The 14,422-nt window shown below is 35.3% G+C and overlaps 1 protein-coding gene across 1 annotated transcript in view; it reads right to left on the reverse strand.

The window, feature by feature from the left end:
- Window positions 1-14,422, reverse strand: part of chn1 (chimerin 1) — a 69,294-nt gene that overhangs the window by 10,296 nt on the left and 44,576 nt on the right. The window contains exons 7-8 of the mRNA XM_058786582.1: window positions 4,176-4,253; window positions 1,510-1,594 (exon numbers count right to left, since the gene is read on the reverse strand). Coding sequence (XP_058642565.1) covers window positions 1,510-1,594; window positions 4,176-4,253 — 163 coding nt within the window. The remainder of the gene's footprint in view (window positions 1-1,509; window positions 1,595-4,175; window positions 4,254-14,422) is intronic.

Genomic DNA, 14,422 nt, shown 5'->3' on the forward strand with positions numbered 1-14,422 from the left:
CAAACAAGCAACCACAATATCATTCCTCAAAGAAAAAACCTGAATTAAACAGAGATTAGAACTCCTAATATGTATTTTAAAAAACCTGTTTTGTACAGAAAAAAACAAATGATGGACATTTTATATCTTACATGATCATCAAAACAAGGTCTAATCTATAATAGCAACAAAATAATAAAATATTAATTAAACCATGATTCAATTAAAGCACTCAAATCACTATTCATGTAAAAAATTCATTTATGCATGCATACATAAAATAAAATGGTTTAATTTCAAATGGCTGAAAGTGGAGGATATTCTTTTAAAACAATGCATCTCTCAATAAGGAATAAAACATAAGTCTTCATCTGTCTGTTATCATCATAATGTGATCAACCGGTTTCTTGCAGATGTAGGCCAGTCTACGCTGCCTCCACAGGCTAATGAGCATTCACATATACATCAGCCAGAGCAACACACTGACCTATATGAGCTCTGATCGTGTGTGTGAATAAACACATATTCAACTCTGCATGAGCATCACAGCTGCGATATATGCAGGAATCCTCACTTCACCCCCTTAAAAACCCCCAAATCTGTCCTAATGTCATCAGATGAAGCTATTGAACACTTCAGGAGGGGTTCAGAGGGAGGAAGTTAATAGCTTTAATGACACACAAATTACATTATATTTACAAACACAAGGGTGTAACAATGTACACCATTAGAATCACAGAGAACCCCCGACTTTTAGATTTTTTCATGCCGGCATCTCAATTGATTTCAGAAATTGTTTCCCACAGTCTTAAAAATAAAGGTTATTTTTGGGCATCTGTAGTTCCATGAAGAACCTTTAACATCCATAGAACCTTTCCATTCCACACAAGCTTCTTTACTGGTTCTTTAGATTATTAAAATCTTAACAATAAGAAATAATGCTTCTTTTATTAATTGATCACTGAAAGGTTCTTAGGGGAACCAAAAATGGTTCTTCTATTGCATTGCTGGAAAAAAAAAAAAAGTGTGTAATACAAACCAACTATATATATATATAAAAATTGTAGTCACAAGTATGCAATAGTGACATAACTATGTAAAAACATTGCATTTGGTCAATACCATGTTTCTTACACGCTTCAAAAAAGAAGGTTCTATATTGGCATAAATGGTTCCATGAAGAACCTTTAAAGTTTAACCTTTCCATTCCACAAAAGATTCTTTATGGTGGAAGAGGTTCTTTAGATTTTCACACCAAGAAAATTATGGTTCTTTTAAGAATTGTTCACTGAAAGGATGTTAGGGGTACCAAAGATGTTCTTCTGTTGCATCACTGTCAAAAAAAACCTTTAGGAACCTTTTTTAAGAGTCTCTATGTGAATGTATGTAAATATAAAATAATAAAATATAATAAAATAAACATGTTATAGTCAATAACTACACAAGTATGTAATAACCATGTAATAATCTGGTACTTGGGAGAAAGCATGTTTTCTATGGTGATTTTGCATTGGGTGTGTTTTGATTTACCTGCACATTTGACTCCCTGAGCGATGAGTCCCCACATGAAGTTGGCACAGTACTCGCACCAGTGCGGCCCTCTGAAGGTGTGCACCTGCAGGACAACACGCAAACACAAATCAACTTCTGCTCCTCTGAGCCGTTTAAACCTGCTAATAAAGATGAATGCGTGATTAGAGACACGAGCAGTGTCAAATCTGGCTGCTGTTGAATCCAATCACAATTAATCAACAGGCAGAGAAAGAGAGAGAGAGAGGGGGGGGGGGGGGTTGCATTAATCAGGAGGAAAGCCCTGTTCTCTTGCTCTCTCTTCTCCACCAGGTAACAGCTCATCCAATCAGAAGCATATGGCTCCTGAGGGATGGGCCCCTGGCTCTCTGAGAGCCCTTAAGGTCTAGCAGCAGGAACTGGCAGGGTTTACTATCCTAACAGCAGAACCATCTTACAGTAGATGATGAAATCACTGTACATCACACTGACATCAACATGAGAAGTGCCCTATTTACATATAAAAGAGGCCTAAGGAATTTAAATGATTGAATATTTACAGAGCTGGGGGATTTAACAGTTTATGGAAAAGAGGACAAAGAAAAGTATGATGCTTACTGGATTATCAAAAGAAAGCCTTGCTTATTAATGAAATAAATATTTATGGAATCATTTATTTTACAATGGCTCTCAGGAATACTTTATTCTGATTGGCTAAACATTATAACTTACTGCTGCCCATGGCATCCGATTTTAAAACTCAAATCAATATTTAATTTGTTTATTTATACAGTAAATAAATAATTATATATTTTATATTTAAAACATGAAGAGAAATTAAATATCACTTATTAATAAATATATATATATATATATATATATATATATATATATATATATATATATATATATATATATATATATATATATATATTTTTTTTAATTGTCTAAACTAACAAAAATATAATTTTCAATAATTTATTTTTATTATTATTCGTATTATTCGTAATAAATAAGAAATAGTGAAACTATATATATATAGTGTACATACACTAGTCAACATTTGAAGAGGATTTAAAAAAAAAATTCTAAAAAATGATTTTGGTTTTAGGACAACTTTGATGAAAGGTTTTGATCCACTTCAAATTTTGACTAGTGTATAAATATAAATTATTCATAAAAAAGTATTTTTAATAAATAAAATAAATAAATAAACATCTATGTAGCATTTTTAAATTATGAATAAAAATATAATTTTTAATTTTTATAATTTATTATAAAATTATATATTACATACACAACAACCCCCATGTAGCATTTTTTATTATTTTTTTGCTAAGTGACTGGCTGGCTGTACATTATCCCACTATACCATGTCTAGTATATGAATGTGCAGTGTAAACACAGATGGTTCTATGTTTCTAACAATAATAACCTGAATCTTTAGTAATTTTCACTCTACTGCTGACAAAAGCAGCCACTATCCAGTATCTGAGCATCAATTACCATGCGACAACAAGGGAAAAACGCATTAGAGAAAGCAAGCAGCAGAAACAGCTCTTTGTGGAGTCAGCAGTCTGTGAGGGTTTGCGCACCTCTGTCTCTGGACTCTACAGACAAACTGAAGCTGAGAGGGGGTTGGGGTCTGGGGCGCCACTACCTGCTGATGACAGAAGCCAAATGAGGAAACGCCGTTATGTTTACCAATCCTCTATCAGTTCCTAATCTCTCCATCTGTCACCCCAAACAACCTCCCTCGTGCTCCCTTCCTCTCTCATGCAAACAGAAGATGTTTTTATTTGATTTGTTTTTCAGAACCTCTGGCTGAAGTGCCTCTAAATAACCCCGTCTTAAACAGACTCACGGCTTATAGCATCTTAACTCTTCCAACGTCTCCTGAAACCTGCACTCGCTGCCACAGCAACAACACACCCCTCGGGACGCATTTAAATCACATTTGGGGAGAATTTGCATAACATGTTATGACATAGTCGCTCTGAAAGTGAGTCACAACAACACAGTCGACATTTCAATGAATCATAGAAAAATTAAGACGCAAGTTATATTACCATTATGCAAAAAAAAAAAAAATAAGTTGATAAACCACAAATAATAATTCTCAAAATTATTTATTGGTAATATACCAAAATTTATTTTTCTAATCCCAATAGCAAATAGTTTTTGCTATTTTTTAAGCACAAATCAAAATTTATTCAGCAAGATTTATGCATGAAACAAGAAAGAAATCCAGTAATCATGTACCAATCATACTTTAAATTATTTGTTTTTTAGACAATTAAAATCACAAAAACATAAAACTGACAAAACATTTCAATGAATGATGGCAAAATTGAGGCCAAATTGAAATCATTTTAAAAATGAAAAAAATGTTTTGATTGACCACAAATAATAAGATTACCAACATTATTTACATTATACCAAGAAATATCACCAAGATTATCAAACTCACTACAATAAGCTTTATGCATGAAACAAGAACAAAAAAATCCAGTCGGGTAACAAAAATAAACTTTTTCTGAAAATTCTGACAAACAAATTGACAAAAAAAAAAAAAAAAAAAAAGCAAAAGCTCGGCATATTCCTTATTTCAAGACTTTATGCAAACATCATGATTTCTAGCAAGATAATCCCATTAAAATAGGCCATGAGCCTTTGTGGATCCTTACCTTGAAGTTATGGACTTTCTCGTACTTGGGAGCCCGTTCACTCTCCTTCAGCGTGGCTCGACGGACCAGCGATGTGAGCTGCGAATAAGCAAAGAGTTTGAGAGGTTGCCAGAGAGTGGCCGGAGGTTTCTGAGGACTCATCTTCATCCCCAGAGCAGCGGCCACCATCCCCTGCTCCTTGCCCTCTGCCTTGGCCTTGTGCACCAGAGACTTCTCCTCCTTACGGAGAACATAGGACTCGCGAGACGGCATCTCGCACGCTTGAAGAGCTACTCCACACCAAAGACACCGACTAAAGAAAACTTAAGCACAACTCCGAGATCCCCTAACAAACTCTTCTACATCTTTTGCCAGAGATCTGAAGATGCCAAAACAAATCACCAATGTGAACGTCCAATTAGTCCAAACAGAGTTTCTTCAGCGAGTGTGTGAAGCCCCTGCGCCTGGTTCTCTCTGGGCATCTATATGCAGATGAGATGAGTTGTTGAGTTAATCCCGTCCTGCCTGTGAGCAGCAGATATCCTCTCTGGAACGCTGCCTCAAAGAGAGCGCGAGGGGGGCGATGGGGACGACCCAACCACAGTCACACTGAATTACACAGCTTCAATCAGCCAATCCAGCAGAGTCTGTGAGAGAGCTCACTCCGCCCCTACAGCAACCAATCCACCGCATGAGTGGGCAGAGAGAGAGAGAGAGCGAGAGAGAGAGAGAGAGAGAGAGAGAGAGAGAGAGAGAGAGAGAGAGAGAGAGAGAGAGAGAGAGAGAGAGAGAGAGAGCGCGTGGGGGAGATAAGGAGTGGGACGGTAATGAGAGGTGAATGAGTCATGGATCAGCTCTGAGCTCATACTCCTCTAATAAAAGCACAAAGCCACCACACCAATCCACCATAAACAGAACCCACACTGTATGAGGACTGCACGACTTGACACGAAAAAATGTAAACTGCGATTACAAATTTGAAAAGAATTACAGGTTTGCTGCTTGTTTGTAAGGCTGCACAATTTGGCTAAAATTTTGTGATTATGTATCAGCTGTTTTTGTAATATTTGTTGCAATATTTATGGATGTCAATTTATTCTAAAATATTTAAATATTAAACATCGACAACAACAATAATAAAAGCTATTGTTATTAAATAGAAGAGTGTATATAAGAAAAATATAATATTTTTTATATAAATAATTAAAGAGCAAAATACAATAACTGTTGTAATATTTCACTGTAAAACGCAAAAAAAGAGTGTAAGAAAATTAATATAATTTACAACGGTAAAATTGCATTACTAATAATTATGGATGTCCTAATTAATTTTTAAATGTCAAACAATATTATTTTATTTTTAATTATTAGGATTGTGTGTTTATGAAACACATGTGAATGAAATTAAATCATATTCCAGTTTTAAATGTGCTTCTGATTAGCAGATAGCCTGAGTTTACACTAAATTTGTGTTTGAAAGAAAACCAGTTCGAAGGGAGCATAGTTTGCTTTTTGGGTTAAAATAATTTCTTAATATAAAATTCGAATGGTATGACAATTAGATTAAACTGTACAGAAATTTAAATCTACACGCTAATACACACTATACCCATAGTGACTCAATGCTGATGGTGTTAATTTGAGAATAAAGTATAAGAAAGTGTTTGTATAAGAAAGTATAAGAATGTGAAAGTTTGATGTGATATGAGCTAACCGATCTTTAGATTAAATCACCATTGGTTGCGCGATTTGTGGCAATGCTTTTTTCCTTAGTTGGTCAGAACAAACGTGGCAGACTTGTTACTTGTTCAGATGACAATATACGGTGAAAATTATTATTTGGGTCATATATTCCAAGACGTAGACTAATATGTATATTTTTTATATAAATAATTAAAGAGCAAAATACAATAACTATTGTAATATTTCACTGTAACATAAAAAGAGTATTTTATAAAAATATACTAATTAATATTTTTATTTTATATTGCAAGTGTAAGATTACAATACTAATAATTATTCAATTAAATACAATTTTTAATATTTGATTCATTTTGAGATGTTTAAACATTAAACAACAACAACATTTATAATAATAGATTTTATTAATTAAAAATATGGCTATTACTAAATTTTACAAATGGAACTCAAATAATAACACAAAGAACACGAAGAAGAATACAAAGAAAAAATACGAATACGAAGATGAAGAAGGTTACTACTACTACTATTAATACTACTGTAAAATTACAGTATTTAATACTTACCAATACCAATATATATCTTATTTTCTTTTTTTTTTTAAAACTTCAATGTTATATACAGATGTAGAGATGGAGTTTGTGTGGAGCAGCATTTACTGTGAACTAATCCGCTCTGAGCGAAAAACACTGGCGCATCATAAGCTGCTCAAGTGTAAATGAACACAGTGCTGCACTTCAATATGTAACACAGCACAGCGCATATATTCATATCATGATTGAGGTTTCATTTTAATTAACTTTGTAGCCTTACTAAGTATCTTATGACACCGCTCTCAGGAATACTTGACAATGCTCAATTGAGTAATTGTGTGGTCAAATATTTCTATATAATTATTACGCAAACCTGACTGTTGCCCACAGTAACCAATGTCCTAATTATTTCTAGGGCTGTAACGTCCCAGCCAATTAGTCGATTAATTGGTCGATACGGTCTGGTTCGACCAAAATTCTGATTGGTCGATTTTTTGCCGCGCTCATTTCATGTGCACACTGTTTGTTTTAGTTTTGAGCCTATGCTTTATTTATTTTTTGCACTTTATTTCGTTTTGGACATTAATAACATTTTATAATTTTGCACATTTATTAATTTTAAATACTTGTGGATTTGGGCATTTGATTTACTTATTTTTGTATTTGTTCTGAGTGCAGCTACCTTGTTGTTGTATTCACTTTATTTGGTTTCGTTTAAAATTTGGATGATTAACATGTTGTAGTAGCCTACTTTACTTTTATGGTTCCCTTTTATTATTGTGAAAACTGCAAATTTATTTCTAGTATTATTTATTGGATTTGGGCACTTTTTTTATTTTTTGTATTTTTTATTTGGAATGCGCAATTGCGCTGTGCCCACTGTTTTGTGTTAGTTTTGAGCCTAAGATGCTTTATTTTTCAGTTATGCACTTTATTTGGTTTCTGCTCTTGTTTGTTTAATAAATATTCTTTTTTTATTAAAGTGGACGCGCCTTTTGTGTTTATTAAGAGTAAAAGCTTTAAGTCTATTCGTGTCTCAGCCGCGAAGCTAAGCTCTTATGTTCAGCCTCGCTCTGTGCGAGCTGAGCAGAGCGGCTGAAATGATAGTGTCTGACAGTTATACTTATAACATATGACAAAAATAATTTTCTAAATTATGTTGCACATTCCTCAAAAGTTCTTGTGATATCACTAGTTGACAACATAGTACTGTTTTCAGAAATCACAGGCTATGATATTGCGCAGGTGCACGTGATGCACCGCTGTCAGAGACGACAGACTCGTGTGTCAGACTCATTTCAGTGCAAAATAATTAGGTCAAAAATGATTTAATATACTGCAAATAGCCTATTAGTTTTTTATGTTTATTTATAATTAATTTAGGCAGACAACAAGGCTACCAAGTACTGAGCACAGTGCGCATCTAATTAATGTAATGTACGTTTTTTTTTTTCTCCACAACGTCATTTTTAGTCGATTTTTAGTCGAAAGTTTCAGGACTTCAGTCGACCAAGATTTTCTTTGGTTGATTACAGCCCTAATTATTTAATTGCTAGTTTCATATCTCTTTTATCACGCCAAGACATATGAATTATACAAGAGATTTTTCCTTCACACATAATAAAAGAATTTCAACTCAAATCAATATTTCAAGTCCCATGTACTTATTTACTGTTCAGTGAAATGGGTTTGTCATAAAACATTAATAAAACACCAGAAAAAAGTGGAGTGAATTTCTATATTGGACACGGGGATTCACCGGGCCTGAACCTGCTCACCGTGTGTAATGAAATCAACTTCCTGCTTCATACAGACGCTCATGAGTCCCTCCTCCTCATCACACACACACGATCAGATACTGCAATCTGCCTTCATAAATCACAATGACAGCATCAGCCAAATGACTCTGGATCTTTTCCCAAACAGATCAGACAGAGATTATGTCTAAACACTGTCTCTGTTTGTGTGCTATTATTATACTGCACATTATACACTGATACACTGATATATTGGCCAGGATGATTAATTGTCTGGTATCTGCCTGATATTTGGAAAGGCATCGGTCAACAACTGCGCCTGTCTTAAAGCTGCAGTCCGTACCTTTTTTTTTGGTTAAAAATGAACCGAAATCAATATTTGAGCAAGTACATAACCAGCCAGTGTTCAAAACTTCTGCCTTACTTTAGCCCAATTCACAACGGTTAGCTTATAATAATGTTTTGTAATTTGAGTGGTATGGGTAAGTTTTCACTGGAAATTCGAGCATGGCACTGCGTCATTTACGTCACATCTGTAAACAAAGAAGTTGTCCCGGCTACTAGGCTATAGCACGTGTGGATGCTGCAGGTGGCGGATCGTTTATAGCCTTTTCTCACAGCAGCTAGAATAATTAAATGTATCATTTTGATGGCGAATTGTAATCCAGAAAGGATTGTGTGTTTATGAAACACATGTGAATGAAATTAAATCATATTCCAGTTTTAAATGTGCTTCTGATTAGCAGATAGCCTGAGTTTACACTAAATTTGTATTTGAAAGAAAACCAGTTCGAAGGGAGCATAGTTTGCTTTTTGGGTTAAAAGAACTTCTTAATATAAAATTCGAATGATATGACAATTAGATTAAACTGTACAGAAATTTAAATCCACACGCTAATACACACTATACCCATAGTGACTCAATGCTGATGGTGTTAATTTGAGAATAAAGTATAAGAATAATACTAATTTGCATGGTTTGATGTGATATGAGCTAACCGATCTTTAGATTAAATCACCATTGGTTGCGCGATTTGTGGTAATGCTTTTTTCCTTAGTTGGTCAGAACAAACGTGGCAGACTTGTTACTTGTTCAGATGACAATATACGGTGAAAATTCTTATTTGGGTCATATATTCCGAGATGTAAACTAATCTGTGATTGCAAAGTACAGTAAATATCCACAACGGTGCGGTGACTGACTGCCACACATTCACCTCAAAACATTAGATTCATCCGCGCTGGAGCTGCGAGTACAACCCACGCAAGCAAGATAATTCCGCTAGTAACTGCAATTCCAGGTTTTCAAACACAGATGGCGATAAAGAGGCAAAACATACGGACTACAGCTTTAAATCCACCTTCACTTCTGTCTGTCCTGAAACTTACCTACAGCTGTCAATCAAAACATGCACTGTGTTTACAAATGTTTTGGGGGTAAATTTGAAGTAAAATTAGGTACTGTTCAACAATTTGGGGTCAGTAAGATTTTTTTTTTTTTTTTTAATGTTTTTTGTAAAAAGCCTTTTGCAGACTAAGGTTGCATTTATTTGATCAAAAATTCAGTAAAACCTGTAATAATGTGATTTATTACTACAATTTAAAATAATAGCTTTTTATTTTAATATATTGTAAAATGTAATTTATTCCTGTGATACAAAGCTGAATTTTCAGCATCATTACTCTAGTCTTTAGCATCACATGATCCTTCAAAAAATCATTCCAATTTGATGCTCAAGTAACATTTCTGATTATTACCAATATGTTGTGCTCTAGATTTTTTTTTTTTTTTTTAATTAATAAAAAGTTCAAAAGAACAGGACTGATTTCAAATGGAAATCAAATGGCTTTTGATCAATTTTATGCATCCTTGCTAAAAAAAAAAAAAATACAAAAACAATTGTTTTTCCAAACAAAAATCTTACTGACCCCAAAATTCACACACACACACTAAATATAGTCTTCCTGCTTTATAAATAAATAGTCAACTTAAGATGCATGTTTAAGATGCATATGTTCCAGTAGCATCATTATGCTTTTAGTTTCATTTTAAATCTACTTTAATCTCAAACAATGTATAATAAACCTCAAACACTTGCATTCTCACTAAATTCTCAATCAACCTTCCAGGTTTAGTGCAAGCCTGAGGAAGGTTGATTGACTTAAACTTCACTAAGCCAAGACCGACAAATTTTGCTTTTTAAAAGATGAGAGCGGCGCCTTCCTGCACAACTCTATTTTTCATTGTTTTATTAATTAACTTTGCCACTAATGTGCCATGCTGCATGTGTGAAGCACTTCAAATGTGTAGTTTGAACTGAATGTTAATTATAATCGAACACACTCTTCCTCTGTCTTTCTCTCTTATCTCAGCTGGACTGTTCATCCTCTTCTGACAGCAGTATGTTGGATCCAGACATGCCAGCACACACACATACACATACACATACACACACACACACACACACCACGTGTTTCCCTTTGATCAATACCACAGGACTCGATCCTCTCCAGCGCCAGTGAGCAAAGTGCCCAAATGGAGGGCTGGATGAGAGACCTCCCGCCTGCTGGCTTCCAGATCAATAAGCCTAACGGAGGCAGAGAATATGAAACCGCTGGAGCCGAGATGAAACGCTCGGCGTCAGAGTCAATCTCCCGGCAGACCTGAAGGAACCCTCGGACCCTGACGGCTACCTGTGCCAGGTGGCTTCACACGGCAGCAGGTATTTTCATATGTGTGCAGTGCACTCGGCCTGCGCTTGAGGACCGCTACTCCGGAGCGCAACAGCATGCTGCATCTGACCAGTCAGTCTGGCAGGAAGTGGGCTTACAGTCCCATCTCTAATTGACAAGATTGATCTTTCTGCTTTCTCAAATGCGTCTGGAGCAAAATGCTGGTCATAAATGGGGCGGAGGAGAAGAATGGCTAATTCAAGGCCATTTCCTTTCTTCTCCCAAAACGACACGAGCGAGGCAATCTGCTTGTGCAATCTCTCATTCAGTCTGACACTCAGCACCTGATGGGTTCACAGGAGTTTGACGTTCTCTGAGCCAGATTTGCCCAAAGAGAGAAAAAAAAAAAAAAACACACACATGCACAGACTAACAATTTGGCCACATCATCTGCTGCTGTATGATGTTGAGTTATTAATAGTTAAATCTGATGCCATTATTTGATGTTTGGCTTTACATAAAGCTGACTCCAGTGTTGTGATAACTGACACCATGAGTCAGTTTGACCGACCAATGGCAGATGTTGGGAGTATTTGGGAAATCCGTTCAAAAACAATTGTATTTATTCTTTTTTTTTTTTTGCATTTCTGTTTGACACCATTTATGGCACAGAAATGACACACCTTTAAGCACAACCCCATAAAGGCCTTTAAATGATCAAAACTGCTGAAAAACATGTTGTACACTTATACATGCCTTCTGTTGTCTGATAGTTTAGGAAGTAAAAGGTCTTCGTCTAATAAAATTATAAGTTTACTTGATAATCCACCCTTTTTTTTTTAGTAAAATCATTTTAAAATATGAGTATCAGACTTTTTCTGAACATTTACATGTTCATCTCTCAATCATCATTGTATTGCATTGTATTATATTGTTTTGTTCCCCACAATAAAAACTACTGAGATTTGATCATAAAACATCTTTCAAAAATCATCTTACTAAGACATTTTATTGGGAAATATTGAGTGACAGCTGATATTTACATGCATTTTATGCAATTTTTAAGTCTGTTATACTGGTTTACACTAAAGGCTATCAGAATTTCATCTTACTTTTTAGTAACATAAACATCAGCAACTGCACCATATTACATATTTTGCTCGGTTTGGGCCTTTGATTAAAACTTTTTCACGTTCAAGCTCCAGATTTGACTAGATCATACTATATAAATGTATACTATAAAAAAACGCATATGCAAATATTAATAAAATTTTGTCTAAGGGTTCAATAAATCAAAACAATAGATTTTTCCTACTATTATTTAATATGTCAGGCATTACATGTTTCACTCAATATTATCTTCCAATGCAATCTTTACAGCAATATTAAAAGGTCAAATACAGCTTAAACTATAATCATCTGGATTATGCTGTTTTAACTACAAAATAGTTCTGACGCTTTTATTTTGAGTCTGTAAAAAAAAAAAAATCACATTGGCAGTAACACACTTATACTAGGGCCCTATGAAATCCCTATGAAAATTATTATTTTTTTTTTCCGAAATTCCATTTTTCCCATTTGAATTTTTGAACTGACTCTCAGTGCAGCTCTGGAGATTTCCGTTCATGTGTTCAGGCGGCAGAGGTTAAAAACACATGCGTTTCAGTAGCTTGTGTGTAGTAAACAAAACCGCAAGTCTGCGCAGCTCGTTCATTCACACAGAGAAACACAGAACATGCAGGATTCACATTTAAAACAGTCCATGTGACATCAGTGGCTCAACTTCAATTTTGCGATGCTACGAGAATACTTTTTTTGCGCAAAGAAAACAAAAATAACAATTTACTCAACCATTCTTCTCCCTTGAGTTATGTCGTTTTAGTAAGTATCACAATGCATACACATGCTTTCGCCTAAGCGTAAACAATGCTGATTACGTCAAAATAAGTTCTTGGGTACTCTCCAAAATGGCGGAAGACATAACTCGGGAAGAAGAATGGTTGAGTCTATAGAGGATCAGATAGCTCTCGGATTTCATCAAAAATATCTTAATTTGTGTTCGAAGATGAACGAAGGTCTTACGGGTTTGGAACGACATGAGGGCGAGTAATTAATGACAGAATTTTCATTTTTGGGTGAACTAACCCTTTAAGTAATATATTTCTGTCACAGTTTCTTCAAGTTAAACTGAACTTTTATTTTGATGGGTTGCTGTGAAGACCTTTAAGTTTCTGTTTGTATATGATATGAAGATAGTTTTTCTCAAAAGACACAGTAAAATGCTCATTAACTGACTCTCAGTGCAGCTCTGGAGATTTCCGTTCATGTGTTCAGGCGGCAGAGGTTAAAAACACATGCGTTTCAGTAGCTTGTGTGTAGTAAACAAAACCGCAAGTCTGCGCAGCTCGTTCATTCACACAGAGAAACACAGAACATGCAGGATTCACATTTAAAACAGTCCATGTGACATCAGTGGCTCAACTTCAATTTTGCGATGCTACGAGAATACTTTTTTTGCGCAAAGAAAACAAAAATAACAATTTACTCAACCATTCTTCTCCCTTGAGTTATGTCGTTTTAGTAAGTCACAATGCATACACATGCTTTCGCCTAAGCGTAAACAACGCTGATTACGTCAAAATAAGTTCTTGGGTACTCTCCAAAATGGCGGAAGACATAACTCGGGGAAGAAGAATGGTTGAGTCTATAGAGGATCAGATAGCTCTCGGATTTCATCAAAAATATCTTAATTTGTGTTCCGAAGATGAACGAAGGTCTTACGGGTTTGGAACGACATGAGGGTGAGTAATTAATGACAGAATTTTCATTTTGGGGTGAACTAACCCTTTAAAGCAATCTAAATCAGTTCTCAATCTAAATCATATTACTTAAAGGGTTAGTTCACCCAAAAATGAAACGATATCTGAAAACTTCAAGTATATTCAGAACAAGTCATTTCTGCAGCTAAGTTTCAATAAATGCCCTTTTCTGACTCAAGTTTTGAGCTCTGAAACGTACAGTATGATTCATAGTACAATGAACTCTTTAATCTCAAAAAAGCAAGCGGAATTTGCGTCGCCATGAAATCTACTATCACCCACTTCTCATAAACAAAAGCCTCATTTTAGCAAACCCGAACCACGCAGAAACTGGAATAAAATGTTCTGCTTATATAAAATGTTAAATGCGCTGTTGAGTTTGCATGATAACCGTCAGCTACCTGACCTCATTTCCTGTTCCATCTCTCCATCCTCTCCTCCCCACCGCTCACTCTCTGCTTTTTCTGAGCAACATACAAATGTCAATAACATCAACATCATGAGTTTCAGTGTTTCAACAGGCTTACAATCATCAAAATGTCTTCATTCCATCAGTGCCCTGAAACACACACACTTGAGTTTGAGAAAGTTTCTTCAGTCAGAGCGGCAGTGATGTGGGTGGTTATGTTATATAACGTTACATAAGGATGGAGTGATGCATAATCACAGCGCAGGCGATCAAACGGTGCGGCAAACACTCACAGCACCATATATGATGAATGACTGCAGACCGGAACAGGGAGGCAGGTCTCACCACGCACATCATCGTCATCATCCTCATAACA

Source organism: Onychostoma macrolepis, chromosome 09, assembly GCF_012432095.1.
Source record: "Onychostoma macrolepis isolate SWU-2019 chromosome 09, ASM1243209v1, whole genome shotgun sequence".
NCBI classification, from domain to species: domain Eukaryota; kingdom Metazoa; phylum Chordata; class Actinopteri; order Cypriniformes; family Cyprinidae; genus Onychostoma; species Onychostoma macrolepis.